Source organism: Anguilla anguilla, chromosome 7 (genome assembly GCF_013347855.1).
Source record: "Anguilla anguilla isolate fAngAng1 chromosome 7, fAngAng1.pri, whole genome shotgun sequence".
NCBI classification, from domain to species: domain Eukaryota; kingdom Metazoa; phylum Chordata; class Actinopteri; order Anguilliformes; family Anguillidae; genus Anguilla; species Anguilla anguilla.
Window position 1 is genome coordinate 14,951,977 of NC_049207.1, and position 16,522 is coordinate 14,968,498.

General features: G+C 40.3%; 2 protein-coding genes across 3 annotated transcripts; one reads left to right on the forward strand and one right to left on the reverse strand.

Moving 5' to 3' along the window:
• Positions 1-236: 236 nt before the first annotated feature.
• Positions 237-4,850, reverse strand: hspa14 (heat shock protein 14). The gene is made up of 14 exons (XM_035427239.1): positions 4,731-4,850; positions 4,328-4,408; positions 4,154-4,236; positions 3,899-3,947; positions 3,688-3,793; positions 3,369-3,459; positions 3,136-3,240; positions 2,621-2,782; positions 2,219-2,374; positions 2,001-2,103; positions 1,531-1,746; positions 929-1,099; positions 689-756; positions 237-557 (listed from the first exon to the last, which is right to left on the reverse strand). Exons 1-14 carry the CDS (start codon positions 4,785-4,787, stop codon positions 479-481), a joined length of 1,527 nt encoding a protein of 508 aa, XP_035283130.1. The 5' UTR covers positions 4,788-4,850; the 3' UTR covers positions 237-478.
• Positions 4,851-5,021: 171 nt separating this feature from the next.
• On the forward strand, positions 5,022-8,328 carry cdnf (cerebral dopamine neurotrophic factor). Of its 2 annotated transcripts, none has more exons than XM_035427240.1 (4): positions 5,022-5,192; positions 6,100-6,227; positions 6,583-6,724; positions 7,004-8,328. In XM_035427240.1, the coding sequence occupies exons 1-4, from the start codon at positions 5,114-5,116 to the stop codon at positions 7,189-7,191; spliced, it is 537 nt and encodes a 178-aa protein (XP_035283131.1). In that variant the 5' UTR covers positions 5,022-5,113; the 3' UTR covers positions 7,192-8,328. The 2 variants fall into 2 exon arrangements, with proteins under 2 accessions (XP_035283131.1, XP_035283132.1); XM_035427241.1 differs by having other exon boundaries at positions 5,094-5,192; positions 6,039-6,227.
• Positions 8,329-16,522: the final 8,194 nt, after the last annotated feature.

Consider the following 16,522-nt stretch of genomic DNA (forward strand, 5'->3'; position numbering starts at 1 on the left):
TTATTGCATATTTGACACACTGTATACTGAGGCACGCCCAATAGTAGGCACCACAAAAGACGTAAGATGTCAACAAGAATAAGCTCTAACATATGTAAAATATCATTTATCTCGAGCAAACATCAATGACTTGCTACAATCAGAACAAGGTGAGATCAACTGGTGATTAATCTGATATGGAATGACCCAGTATAATTAGTCAATTATGGTAAAAAATTCAAAAGCACAAATGCTCATTACATTCATTCATGTGTTTAAATATTTAATTTTGAATGCCAATTTCAATGTTGACATCTGGAACTGAGTAAATCAGAGTACAATCCCAACCTTGTTATTAAACACCTAAATATTACAAAAGACAATTTAATGTTGAATTTTGTTTTTGGGAATATGTATTACTCAAATGAACATACAAAACATGCTTGCAGGCTAGGAGTAGCTTGAGTCAGTGAAATGTCCCTATTAATCCAGTCACGGTTCAAGATGCAACTGCTACAGTGACTGCTTCAGACTTGCCACTTCCTTGTTCCGTACAAGTGACATGTAAGGATCCATCCCTGTATAAAACAAACCACCACAAATTCATCTCGGTTAATCTATAATAGAAGTAAAAGCCATTTGTTACAACCATAGTTGCATGCCAGATGTCAATAATTAGGAAGAAATAGGAAGAAACAAAATGTGCTACCTTTTCATTGTAACAACTGTAACAATGTCATGGTTCTCTTCTTTTGGTTCAAGGTTATTGAGGACAATCTACAAAACAAAGATGACTGTGAGATGGAACAGAACCCAGTGCAGCATTTCCCCGATCAAACTCATTAAAAACTGAATATGAAAAGGTAATACTGGTGGTTCCCCAATTCTGTATATGAATGTAAAAAGTATGGCTTTCATCGTGGACGGGAGCTCCGTATTTGAGCTGTACCTGTGCCAGTTTCTCCTGGGGGGTGAGGTTGAGGCCCTGTGACTGGTACAGCTCCAGGCAGATGGAGGACAGGCTTCCTGGGCCCTGCAGGGTGTGCTGCCGCCGGGCTGGGAGAGGGGTTCCAGACGGGAACAGCACTGTATACATGTCAGCTCCAGAGTCATCCGCTTCCTATAGGTCAGAGTGAAATAATGCAGCTCAAAATTCAAAGGGATCAGAGGCCATTGAAGCTTAATCCGATTAGTAAAAGCGAGACAAGCTGGAGCTGATCCTGCTGTGGCCATATCTGTGCCCCCACTCCTGTCTGACCAAGCTAGCAGCTCCCAACAGCTGAAAGATAAGTTACTCACACTGCACAATACAACTTTAAAATTTTTTGTCACCTTATGCAATTCAAAAGAGGTACATGATGGATAAACAAAATTTCCTTTCCAGGAATTTAGTAGAGGAGACCAGAACCAATAACAGAAGAACCCATAAAAACTGCACAGTATCAATGTTTTTTTTTTTTTTTGAGAGTTCCCTTCATTAATCTACTTCAGGTACACTCTTTGTTGGTATATATAACATGACCGTATGGGTGGGGCCATCTCTTCACTCACCTTCACCAGGATATCCCTGGCACAGCAGTCCACGGTGATGGAATCCTCGTCGAGGGAGGAGCTGTCCCTGCCCAACAGGATCCCCGCTTCGATGGCCGCGCCCACAGGGATGACCTCATCAGGAGTGATGGAGCTGAGGAGCTCCACATCGGGGAAGAGATCCTGGATCATCTGCTGCAGCTTGGGGATCCGGGCAGAGCCTCCACATAGCACCACCTATCAAGGGTGACGGACGTATTCATGAACAATACATACAACACTGTGCTCAGCTGAAGTGCATTATTATGAAAATGGCTGCCATTCATCACTGGTGAGTAATGCACATTGGTGTTGGTAGAGGTGAACTACACTGTCCCCTTGTAAACTCAGCACACCTTGAAAGACATTAGATTAGAGTTATGTATCCCCATTGCCATCATTTTACACTGCACCTTTAGCAATCGTGACCCTCCGAATCAGTTTCACCTTACCTTACTGATATCACTGCTTGAAAGGCCGACCTGTTCCAGGAGCGTTTTGATCGGCTGTATGCTCTTATTAAAGAGAGAAGCGCACAGAAGTTCAAACCTTGCCCTGAAATGGAGACAAACAAAACAACGCAGGTCCATTAATTGTTCAAAATACTGCTGAGCAAAGCCACTGCATCCTCCATATAAAAAATACATCTTTCAAACCCTAACTAACCCACCTGGACACACTGCAGTCAAAGTCCATCCCCTCATAAAGCGAGTCCACAAAGCAGTTAGAACTGCCCAGAGTGGACAGCGTGTGTTTGGCAACATCTGCACTGTTCATCAATTTCATCATGGCTCTGGGGTTTCCTGTGACATCATGCTTATAGGACCTACAGTCACAGAAGTCAACACTGGATTAATATGGCATGCAAAAATCACTGGATCTACAATCAGAAGTGTTGTCTGAACAAAACATTGTACAAGTGGAAAAATAAAATTATGTAATTACTAGGGTACAAACTCTTCACTATACTGAGCCAAAACACCCACTTATCTGTGACATTTTTTATCTAACCCTTTCTTTCTATACAGGTATGTGGAATACATATATCTTCATGCACACATTTCTTGCTCACCTTTTAAACTCAGATGCAAGATGCTGAGCCAGTGCATGAGTGAAGCTCTCTCCCCCAGTGCTGTGATCAGTGTGCGTGGCCAAGACTCGATACAGCCCACTGTTAACCTCCATTACTGTCACTGTGAGAGATGTTCCCCCAAGCTTGTACACTAACACATGACTGTGGAGGACAAAGTAGGTGTGGTCACTGAGTGTCAGACATACATTCATTGGCCACTGATAAATTTAGTAATGAACGATTAGCAGTCCAGTGACCCAATACCAGCTATCGACAGTGACAGTGACTAGAAAATCAAGAAACTGTTAAATGTGAACATCTTCTGTTATGTTAGCCAAAAATGGATGTTACCCACATTCATGTCAAGTTATCAAGTATGCTCTACCACTGACAGTCAATCACTGGATATGTGACTTGGTGCAAGTGGAGACCACCTGTGACGCATTGTTATAGAATCTGCAGATAGAGACTACATGCACCGGGATATGAGGTAAAAGGTTCACGGCAACTCTTACCTCTTTCCAGTGGGTGTGTCCTGGCCAATGCCATAGGCTAGCAGGGCAGCTGATGGCTCGTGAATCAATCTCAGCACGTTGAAACCAGCTCCTTCAGCTGCTTGCCTGAGAAAAGTGGATGGTCTCTCTCACATTTCTAACAGTCTATTCAGTTGTATATGATATACAGCTGAAAATTATGCACTACTCCCATTCCTTTATGATATGTTAAGACACACTTGTTTCCAACTTACCTCAGTGCATTCTTTTGAATCTCTCCAAATTCAAAAGGCACAGTGATGACAGCATCTGTAATGTCTGAGCCCAAAGCTGACTGAGCAGTTTCTGCAAATAACAAGAGACCAGAAGTGCGGGAAACAGATAATACATGCCGATAATTGGGTACAAATGATTTTGCAATCATCTGTCATTTACAAATTATCAGTTGACTACTGTTCACAAAACACTAAGCAATTAGCCAGAGAATTGTATAGCGCCACTGTATTTGGTTTGTAAAACCACAAGGACAGAACATGCAAATACAATTTCTAAACCGTTTGCACGCAGGCTTACCTTTAATTTTATGAAAGACTAATTTTGCCACTTCATCAGGCGAGATGATTTTGGTCACTTCTCCAGTGTCGATTTCATACTTTGGCTTGTTGTCTTTGTTGATAACCTTGTTAAAAAATACACAAGAAGTGTTCATTAAAAATTTCACCCTCTGATAATTTCTAAAACTCGTTTACGACTTTACAGTCTTGAGTATGACAGGCCCACTTACCGTGCATTTGCTTTCAGCTATGTGTTTCTGTGCTTCTGGGTCATCAAAACTAATTGGAGGAAAATATGAGCAAGCACAACAGATTTATTCGTTATCACCGAGCGAAATAACAGGTTACACAGACTAAGTTACTTAATTTGTTCATGAGGCAGTCGCCAACATACAGGCCGAAAGACATGTAGTGACACAACGGGAATTAGCTACATTTCTCTAATCCATACACACACAAAATCAACGTCAGTATAACTTATTCACCTTCTTCCAAGAATCTGTTTCACTTTGACCACGGTGTTGGCTGCATTCCTTATTCGACCCTGCTTCGCTGCTATTCCAACAATCTAAAAGACAAGTAGAATAACTGACACAATTGTTCGACTGTTGGTGGTACACAAGACGATCATGAGTTTTATCGCTAGCTACGATAATTACCTGTTCCTTGTCTCTGTATGCGACAACTACCGGCGTGACTCGGTCCCCAGCATCATTTGCGACAACATCAGCTCTCCCATCCTAAAGGAAGAAAGTCATAGTTTACTTTACATTTCTTTACAAATAATTATCTATTAGTGTAGCTAGCATTAGTCTGGCCAAAATGAGGATACAGTACTGAAACAACCTCTGGCGCGCTCCTCGTTATACATTGGACCTTTCCAGTTAGCCAGCCAGCTAGCTAGCTAGGTTAGCTTGGTAGCTATAAGCATGAGCATACCTGTATTGTCTAGATTAAAGCTTCCAAGTCGTCCCTGCATGAAAGCACTGTACATAGCCAGCAACCGTTTACAATCTCCAAGCTAACTAGGCAATATTCATATCCACAATACGGGGAAAGTACCTTGAAAATCGCCACACAGGCACATGTGTATCCAAAGTGTACTCCTATGGCAGCCATGCTTGTCCTGAACCAAATGTATGGAAACCGGTCGTAGTGAACTGCCTGCCAATAAAAAACAGGTCCTGCTTCTTAACCAATAGCAAACACGTTTATTTAAAGACAGATGGAGCGTTGGACAAATAAGAAATGTCGATAAAAAACGTCCAATAAAGCATAAATCCAATGACGCATTCAACAAAACAACCAATAGATGACCGATATAGCTTTAACCAATAAAACGTCAGAATCGACCACCTATCCCTGCCCCTTCAAGTTGCGGTTTCAAAGTTAACACTGTTAAAACGTTATTTTAGTACGGATGAACGTCATTACAGATATTAGCAATGCCACATCCAAACGTTCTTGCTGTTTTTGTATTTGTGTGTGTTGTTCTTGACATTGCCAAAGCGGGTGATTGTGAAGGTGAGATTACCCGAATTGCTGTGCTGGTCTAAGATTGCGTGTAAAAATAGCTGCTTGCTTAGTCTGGAGAATGCTGTTTAAATTTGGATAATACTGTATTGACAGTAAGATTGGCATGTGCATGGAGATTTGGAAGCGTGGCCCACAGAGGTCTCTTACGTTCGTGAACAATGTCAGAACATTTTGTGGAGCTGAAAATATTTAAGATACGAATGATACCAAGTTCTATAAATCTGATTTGCTGGCCGTGCTTTTGTTCTCACAATTATATCTCAGTTATAATTATATCTTGTGTTTCGCATTGCTAACGTTATTATAAATAACTTTTGTTTGCTTGCTTACATATGAAAGAAACTCTCATAAACGTAATTACGCATTCATATGTGCACTGAAAACGTCACAAAGTTAAGAGCGTGCACAAATTAAACAATGTATTCCTTTTCACATGAGGACATAGGCTGCATATTCAGCTTGTCAGTTTTTGGGAAGTTGGAGACAAATATTTCAGTATTTTGTTAATCTAAATATTGTAGTTTTCAATTTTCATGGACTTCAATTAAAAAGAAGAATATAATTTTTTCCTCACATTTATCATACTGGTCAAATGTTCCAAATAAATGTTCCTGTTATGCGGTTTACTTTGCTTGTACTCTTTTATGCAACTTTTAAGGTCAATTTGCATTTTTCTGAAATGTGTACATGGTTATGAAACAACCCATCTCCTCACACTATTAAAACAAAGATCCATAAAGTACATTTTAAAAAAGCACTGGACACATTTATTGTCTAATCTCACTCAACAAATCTCAGTATTAACTGCATTTGCCTTCATTAACTGTTTTACAGACATTGCTTGGAAAGTATTTCAAAAGAAAACATGGAATGATAGTAACCGTTCCTCCCCTAGTGTGTGTTGGGTTTCTGGAGAGGCTATACCAGGGCCTGAAGACTAGTCATGAGGAACTGACCCCTGCCAGTGTGGAGATGGGTCTACAGAGGGCATGTGAGGAAGCAAAGGGCAAAGAGGGCAGATTGGTGGGTGTAAACCATGCTCAGCAGCACACTTATTCACACATCTGCTGCTGAGTAAACACTCTGCATGACTGTAGACCTGCTGGCTGCAGATTGACTGTGGAGCTCTGTCTTTATAATTCAGAAGTTTCAACCCAACCCAAGTTTGCAAATGGGTCTGTCACCCATTTTTATAGTATTTTTAATCACAGTGAGATTTGTTAAATAAAGCCAAAAAAATGAAATTAGCAAAATGAGTGACTATTTGATAACATTTTCTGAAATAATAATGTGTCATAGTTTTGGCAGGCATAAGTTGTTGGTCTGTGCTGGGATTGTCTTCCTTATCCCCACTCTATATCTGTCCATTTTCTCTCAGTGTTACTATTTGGGTGCCACCAGGGACGCGGCAACAAAGATCACTGGGGAAGTGGCCCGCCCTATGAGTTCCCACGTGCCCGTGGGGAAGATCTGCGAGAGACTTCAGAAGAAGGACAGCCAGATCTGTGAGCTGACCTATGGTAAGGTTCAGACACTGTCTTGGTGCTGCCTGTGCCTCAAGCTGGCCAACCCACACCAGTTTACAGTGGGGTGAGGTTTGTAGTTCTAGGGCTAAGAAGAAATGGGTGGAGATAGGGCTTTAAGAAAATTTTATTGAATTATTGTGTGTCTCTTTGTCCCTTTTACATTGATTCCAGATTTAAGACGGTGGCTTTTTTGTGTAACATTGGCTTGAAATGATGTTCACCTCCCTCTCTTTGTTCATCTGACTCATGGCTTATGGGGATTGTTTTTTGCAGAGAAGCAGACGATAGACTTCAGCACGGAGGCCCTGTTCAAACTGAGGGTGACAGAGCTGAAGAACATCCTTAACTCATGGGGGGAGGTGTGCAGAGCCTGCTTTGAGAAAACGGACTTTGTGAACCTCATCCAGGCGGTGGCGCCAAAGCACACAAAAAGCCATGGACGTGAACAAGCAGACTTGTGAGACGAGTTCATCTGTGCTACCTAAAATGTTTTTACACAAATAAGCCTGCTGATATGAAATTAATTATTATATTAGCATTTACATTTTTACAAAAGATGGACATTCATGCTACCCATGCAGTGCACAAACATATAAATTAACTGATAATTTTATTATAAATAGAGCATTTAACATGCCACTCATACCTTCTGTTAACCTACAGCAGAAACACCGACATATTTAATATCCTAAGTATGTTAATAAGATCACCTAGTATCTCAGGGTCAAATCTGAAGAAGGGTTTATCAATGAATTATCAGTTTTTATGATCATTCAATACTTTTGTAATATGTACTTCTGTTCACAATGATCAAATTTACTCTAAACCATTTGTTAGTCTTGCTGTGGAGATCTGTGTGGATATTGCATATATCACAGTATTGCATAAGTTGTATACCAACACCTTGGGGATCTATACTATTCTTGTAGAGAGAGAGTGAAGAAAACTACTCTCTCTCCATGAATACTATAGATATTTTTCCATTTAGAAGTAGCTAAAAATGCTGATGAGTAACTGTTTATGCCCACAGGTTTGCTCATAAGAAATGGTACATGTTGATGCTCTAAAAAGTAAAAATAAGTAAATACAACCGTAAAGTGCTTATAAAGAATGACATAGCAATATAAAACACTATACACATTGTGGCATTTATTAAGGCATTATATCGTGAAGACTTTAGGAATGCACATTGTACACTTTGAGTGAAATGTCACCCAGTATTAACTCAGACATAACTCAGGAAACACTATAGAAGCAATTCAGTCATGCATTGTGTTCTTCCATCTTTGCCATTCCATGAAAAGTACATGCATAAGGTGCCTCAAAGAATTCTGTGAACTATATGGAAACTAGAACTGTTTACATTCTCAAACAAAAAAGGACATCAATATTTCATCAGTGAGGCTTTGTTCAATAAATATATGTGATCAATCCATTCAACAGGCCAATTTTGAATGTCAAACATAACCCATTACCTTGGATTTCCAGAAACCACCGTGCCATCTATCTCCATTAGAGCTTTTTAGAAGGGGTCTTCGGAAAAATAACAAAAGGTGTCAACTAATTTGACTTTAAAGCATTAAAGAGTATTAATTATCCACTTCTGTTCAGTTTATGAATCAAGATTATAGGTTTCACAAGTTCCTAAAGTTAATGTATATATGGGCCCTCAAAATAAGGAACCAGGATGTCCTCATGTGTGCATGTCTTAAGTTATAATCAGATGCTTAATGAAATATGAATGAGCTTCTCTGAAATGACTGGGTGTGTCAGGACAGACTGAATGGTCGGCTGTTAATTATGCCCCCTCTATTTTGGGATATGAATATTTAAAAATGAGTAACTGGAGAACAATCGGCTCTGTTATTTTGTTTTTCATTCTTGCCAGTGATGCCACGGCAGGACCCACATGCTTTCTAATCAGCTTCAGTACGTGGCCTATCCTTTACACTGCTGCTGGTAACCTGAGGCCCCCGGGCTTTCATATTCAGTCACCAGCATCTGAACTATATGGCAGATCCCTTGCCGTGAGGGACCTGTGCAGGTAATTGGAAACCCCGAAGCGGCGCGGTAGCTCTGATCTTGCCAGAAACATTCAGTTGGGAGAAGAAGCCTTTTCCAACTAGAAGGACTTGGTCTACTGCGTAAATGACTGACGCATCCAGAAGTTCAGCAGACAAGAATGGAATTATGTTAAACTGTTGCTTTGCCTTGCCTGGTTGCATTTGGCGCTGGTCAGACAGATAAGAAAATTGTTTGGAATCTTAACTGTGGATGTTTCGCGAATTAAAAAATGAAGGCTAGGCTACAATAAAAAACATAGCCTAATAATTTCCAGTCTCACACCGAGCGAGTATTTAAGCAATCTATCTACTGCTTAGTTTTACCCGTGACAGCACCATATCCCTGCGGCTCTGGACTTTAGCATGCACGGGTTTCCGTGTGCTGCCCTGCAGCACTGTTTTGGGAGTCCCACAGATGTCGCCGACTCAGCCTCGTCGCCAACGTCGGAGGACGGGTCAGATGAGGATGCTTCAGCGGTGGCGGCAGTCACTGTGCAACCAGGGCCGAAGGGCATCCCCGCATCAAAGGACCAGCACGCAGGAAACTGCAACCCGGAACGAGCCAAAAGGGTTCTTAACGGCGCCAACTCTAACGGCCATCTGGGAGGGTATTCCAACGGAGACCACCCTTCACAAATTTCCATCGGGTGCCACTGCGAAGATGACTTCGAGGACGGGTGTCCTGACCTGGGCAGTAGTTACCCACACATACCCCGGCCATCCATTATTAAACAGCGTAAGGTACGTGACCTGCATTTGAGAAGGCTACTATGCTAGATTCATTCGTACGAAGCCACACAAAATTCCTTGTGAGGTGTCTATTCATTTTGTTGTTACCTGAGTGACCCATTTTTCTAAGCCTTTAGACACGTACAATACATACAAACATTCTGACCTTGTCAGGACATTTGCAAATGCCTTTTCAGGGTCCAAATATTCCAGATTATTTTATTGAATTAAGTCTTCCCTTTTAGCACAGTGGAGTAGGCATCCTTGGAGATTATTTTCACAATTTTAACAACTTAAATCTTTTGATCAGTTGAACTCTTCAGTAATCTACAAGAAAACACTTTTTAAGCACTATGTAGTAATATATGGAGGTGAATGTGTAATTTGCATGAGCATGTGCTCAACAGACACGTTGGCAAAATGGGAATCTGAATTAAAAAAAAAAAATTATAATGATACTTTGATAATACTGCATCAAAACTCTAGAATATACATGCAGGAACAGGAATAGGAAACCTAAATAGGAAACAAAAACAATGGGGTATATTTTTGTCAAAATTTACTGGCTTATGACAAACAGCTAGATAATTTGTTATTTATTTATTTATTTATTTATTTATTTATTTATTTATTTTCTTAATAGAACCATAGCTATATTTTAGACATTAATATTCATTGGAGCTATGCGGGATTCATACCTTGTTTTGGGACAGCTGCAGTTCCTGCTTCATTACTACTCGCTTCCTAATAACCATCCACACTTCTAATCATGCAACAATGAATAATTACATATTTTTTCCACCAGAGGTCACTACACTGCCTAGCACAGAGACCACACAATCAAAGAAGGTTCTACCAAAATGAACTGTTCTTCTTTTGCGGCCACCTTGTTTTGTAGACAAATGTACTAATTGGGTGTGTGTCCCTCAACAGGACTTTTAATGAACTGGAGTGAGTCCTCTTTGTATAATGATCTCCAGGCCTATGCCTGATTTACCCACAACATAAATATTTCCATTTGAGAAAGCTCTTAGCTGCATATTAAATAATGTGACCTTTGAGAACATTGCAAAAACAATATTGCACCACTTTATGAAACACTGAGTGCCTCGATGCATAGTGTTTCAGCTTGTGAGAAGCTGAAAAATACTGTTCTGAAGACTGTCTGTCCTGATTCCTCTGGCTATGTGTACGTTGTTTCCTACATGCAAAAGGATCAATACATTATACACTATCACAAAACAGAACAAATGTCATATTTAAGTTATAAGAAAGAATTTCTTTGTCCAAAGGCAAATTCTTTTCTTACAAAACAAGGGCAGTGCCTAAAACTGGGGCAGGTCTAAAATATTTAAACTGGGAGTGACTGAGTGCCTTTGGGCTAGCTGAGAGTCATAATTTGGCTTGGAAAAGCAGCCTTGTGGCCTGTCCTTGGGAACCAGGAGATAAGTGTGAGGGAACACACGCAGGCTCCATACCCTAAGGGATGGCACCTCCTTCTCTGATAGCAGTCAGGCAAAATGGAACCCCGCAAACAGGCAGAGCTTTATCAGCAAATGCCCGTGTCAGATGACTGCTCACGCACACACCTTCATCTCCAGCCTTTTATATTCCCATATAGTTAGGGGACATGGGGTTTGTTGCTAAAACACAGAAGTTCAACATAGCAAAGTGCAAGCAAGCTTAGGGGGAAGTCCTGCTTTAGGTTCTTCTGTACGCTAAAACAATATTTACTAACAGGACCTGTGCTTGGATATTTGGATCTTATATGCGTGGAACAACTAACCAGACTCCTTTAAAGTCTGAAGCTGTACCGATGATTGCATCTGTGAGAAACGCCACATGAGTTTCACTTGTCTTCCTCTTGATTGTTCCACATACAGTAATAACCCCTCCAGAAACTGGAAACATGATATGACAGTAAAGACCGCCGCTTCTTCATCTGTCAGTGCGTGCAAGAGTGTGCGTGTGTGTGCGTGCGTGTGTGTGCGTGTGTGTGTGTGTGTGTGTGTGTGCATTTACATGCATGCATGTTTTTTTGTGCAGGTGTATCAGTCCAGTTTCTCAGAGATAACGACACTGTGTCATTGTCTATTAGCAATAGCAGCAGAATACAGCTCTTGTATTGCAGGGTAGATGTTTGCTGAAATACTGAATGCTCTGTTCACCAATGCAGTGCAAGGTCAGAATGCACACTGCATTGGTATAGAGGAGCACCCTGGCTTCTATTCTCTATTTACATTATTTGGGAAAGTATAACAGAAGAGCAATGCCACCATTGCTGCCTGAAACAGTCAAAGCAACTGCAACCTTGCAAAATCACAGGCCTTACTGGCTGACGTGGAGTAACACTGCAATGTAGCAGTAGCAAAGGAAATGCTCATGTGGCCTCAAGGCTTCAGGTCCTATTACAGCCACTGTTGTTCCATGTTGGAAAAGTGCTTATGTTAGCAAATCAATTATGATAATAATGAAAAAATGGGAATCTACGCTATGGTATGTATCATGGTTGAAAAACATACGAATCATATTTCTGTAAGCGGGCTGTTTTTCTGCCTGGATGCACTAACCTTTATAGCATCAGGAGTAGGGTCAGTGCATGAGGTGAGTTATCCAGATAAATTTGTGATCAGTGATTCAAGACCATTAATCCAAAAAAGACACAGGCACAGATAGCCATGTGCCTGTGTCTTTTGCAGTCCTGGGTGCTGTAACCACAGAGGCTGGAGAAGTCTGAGGCTGAATAATTCAACCTCTGGCAATGGTATTCACCCTCCAGCAGAGCAGCAGTGTCACCCTCTCCTCTTCTCTCTCTTAATTTCAGTATACTGAAAGGTCTGAAAAAAGACCTTTCAGTATATTACGAACAAGCTTCTTGTTCCTTTTTATGTGCACTGATTGGCCAGTGAACACATTTTTCTTGTAAAATTCCTTCATGAATATTTTATCTACATGAAATCAATGAACTGTTGCATGGAATGATGACACCAATAAAGCTCTCAGAACAAAGGAAGTAAGTCAGTACAGCTAGAATAAAAATCAGTCATTGTGACTATCATCATTGTTGTCACCAGTGTAGTTTATTATTGAGAATAGCAGCTGTAATGTTTGACAAATCAGATCCCTGCACTGAGGTCAATTTACAGTGCACGAAACATTATGTACAATAGCAATTCTGGGCAACTTTCAGAATGGAAAACCACTTATCACATTTGAATAAACTGTATCAAAGTCGCTGGATGTTTATGGAGATTTATCAGACCAGTAAACAGATTAAGAATGTGGTCTGGGCAATTGAATTACCCGGTGATGTCACATGGTGAGGGAACATAATATGGCTGCTTACAAGAGGGGTTTGTAAGGAAAGCCTGTTGCTGAGGAAAGTGGGGGTGAAAGAAGCTGAAGTGTACTGGATGTATAGTCTGGTCCATTGGGGGGGGGGGGGGCGGTGTAAACCTGAGTTGACCTAACTAAGCAGCATGTTGTTGATATGGCTCAATGTGGCTGGAGGTGGGGTTGCGGGTGGGGGTGGTGGGCGGTCAAGTAACATGCTCGTAAATAAGACTGGAGGGGTGACCGGGGGAAGGCCGGAGGTCAGGGATTTCATTGTCTTTGCAATGAACACCAGTGCCTGATTTAGCGTGACTGACTGTGCGCCGTGGCTGAGAGCTCAGGAACTGCAGGGCTGGTGTACCAGGGGGGTCATGGCTTTACGGCTGTCTGGCTCAGCACTGCTGGGCCCTGTACCTGGACTGGGGTGCTTCAAATCACACATGTCACGGTCTGCATGAAGGGCCCCAAACTCAGACACAAACACAGAATGGGGTTCACTACTGGCTGGCTGTAAGCAGTGGTGACTCCAAAATCAAATGACTGGATCATAGCGAATTGGGCACAGTTTATCCTTATGCGTGTTTATGGGCTGCTGCATTGGCAAAGCATTTAAATTTTATTTGGTGCTGTGCTCCCCTGGAGTGTTCCATCAAAAAGAAATATTGGTTTTACATTACATTTAAAACTTTTATTGAACCTTTCATTTGTATATAATTACAGCTTGAAACTATGTTTTATATCTTGTAGAAAAAATATTTTTGAAAATAACCCTGTAGGATAGAGTTTCATGTTACAAACTCAGTGGCCCTTACTGTACAGATTTGTATGTCTGTCCACACACTTTATGTTTTATTAGCTCATAGAGAAACTGTAAGGGTATTTTATGCAGGAGAATTCTGACCCAGGAAATTCATAATAGTTATGTGGCCTAAACATGATAAAATCATATGCAATTCAGTGCACAGTGGTACATGTAAAGGCATGACTCATTAATGCAGACAAGTCAGTAGGTTTGTTAATAAGGCAGGAGAGGATGTCAGGCTAAAGAGCACGCCCAGTGAAAGTATCATGTCACTGGAGTCTAGAGTCACACTCTCTTTTGAAAAGAGATCCTCTTTAGTTGTGTAAGGCCTGTATGTTTTCTGTGAGAGATAAGGGTCAGAGGAGAAGAAAGATAAGCAGGTGCTGGAGTAAAGTGAACCTAATAGCTGTCCAGTCATCTTCACGCTTTGTAAATGCTGGTAGCGTTGAAACCTAATATGGGACCTATGTGTCCCCTGACTTAGAAATCATTCTTTTGCCTAATTATTATGATGAAACTTTTGTGTTTTACCTTATCTTACCTCTGTGGTCCCCACAAACAAGGTATCACGGATGCACGGCTCACATAATAATAAGCAGAGGAGAAAGCAAACAAAGAAAATCTAATTATGGGTTGCTTTTCTGAACTGTGGTAGTATAGCTGAAAACAGGATGGCTTTTATCGATATGGGCTGGTTATTTGATTAGCAGGAGCCAGGAGTCCTGCAGGCGAAGCGTAATTTGCAATAGATAGATTCACCTCCGTTTTTAACTGGCCCTTCCCAGATGGAATTATAAATGCTTGATGTATCCATTCAAACACAGTCCCAAACACTGGGATTTAATTTCCTCAGACTGCCACCATAGGTGCCCTCTAATCAAGTACTGCGTTCTGTGTGAGTTTCTGTGCCTTTGTGACTACCATAGCAAAACATACTTTATTTCACATTGATCCCACATTGTTGGCAAACAGAATTGACTTTGGGCCGTGCAAGGGGGTGTACAAGTTGTGTGTAAAGCTTAAATGGCCTACTGTTGTGCTGCTGTAATTCCTTCTTGGGTAGCAGTGACTTTTCAGCTGACAGAATTGCAGATTGCAGACTCCGAAGATTAAAATAAAACCCATCCAACTGGATTTCAAAACAATTCAAATGACTTTTTGTTCCAAATAGATATACAGTAGATATTGAAGTCATGACTGGAAGATAAACTGTTGATCTTCTTTCAGTGAACAGAAGTCTGTACCTAAGCTCACTATTTCTCTGGTAAAACACACAGGCTGCTGTGCAGTCATTTTGAAAAGTGATGCTGGACAATGTGCTCCAGAATTTGATTTTGGTATCTGGCCTTTATATTATATATATATATATATATATATATATATATATATATATATATATATATATATATATATTAAAAACTATATTTTAGTTTCATTTTCCCTTCTGACTCAGTTTGGTGCCAGATTTTTAGTGCTGTGTCCTACATTAGTATAATGCAGCCGTGGGATGGGCCAACAAGTATGAGAGGTAGAATTTCAAACATGCTACTATAGTTTCAGTTTTGAACATGCGTGAGCACAACAGCATTCTCACCATATCTTTGTTTCTGGGAGACAAAGAACCACTGTGCCTGACAGCATATTTATATTGTTCACAGCCCTTGTATGTAGTTCAAAAGGCTCATACAGTGTATTTCACAGATAAAAGCTGCCATAGTTTTAGTCAGCTTTGGATATTTTCATTTTGAAATTAAAGATATCTACAGGAAAAGTAATGGATTTGTGTACCACAACAAGCAAATACAGCAAATAGATAAAGAAGCATCATATAGCTGTTAGAAATATGGAACAGAAATTATTTTAATATTAATCCGTTGTGTTCCCTCAATCTGATATTTTGGACATATTACTTTCACTTAAGCACTTTAAGAAGAATGTTGAACAGAATATATTTATTATGAGGGCTATTACATTGGGTCTAGTTTCACTTAAGTTGGTAATTCTATATTTTTGTAAAGGTGTTTGTGTTACAGTATTGGTTTTGTCACATCAAATGCCACATTTGAATTGCTATATTGTGACATATTAAATGATGTACATTTGAACTTGACAGTTTTACACAGCTGGTAGAAATACTCATGCTTAAAAGAATCTGCCAGTTGGAAAGGAAATGATAGTACTTCCTGTCTGTCTAAACATTCTACTGAGAACACAAGCATTGTTCTGCACAAAGAATTTTAGACTGATTGCTCTCTGCAAACTTATGTACCTTTTCTGAACTTCTGCTATTAGTTTATTCTTTTTCAGTTTTGTTCATCTGTTGAATCCCGGTCCACCTAGTCCTGCATAATGTCCCTTCACAACACCAGGGAAAAATAATTTCCTGCTCTTTTGGGGACGGATTTATGAGAAAACAGAAATGTATATCTGTTAAGAAGTATTACACCTGATTCATTCAATCTGGTGTATTTTTTTTTTAAATGACATTAAGGTTTGGAAAAATTTTTTGGAATGTCTGATGGCAATAGCAGGTCTATGCTTGGCAAATGCAGCAATGGAACCAAAATTTTAAGAAGCAAAAAAACTCAAAATCGACAGCATTTATTTTACATTATCAACCTGCCTTTCAAATAACAGCTATCCGTCATGCTTATGAGACAGAGACTGTCACTCTGCTGTTTGTGAGAAGCCTCTCCCCACAACTCGTATTTCACTGTGTAATGTTCCTGGAATGTCAAGGTATTATTTCCATTCCGGCTGAGGAAAGGCACATTGATGAGGAAAACATTGATGCAACGAAAAAGGAATGTTGTCCTTGTATTTTCTCAAAAAAAGTGAACAAATCCGGTTTTCGTTTAACAGCCA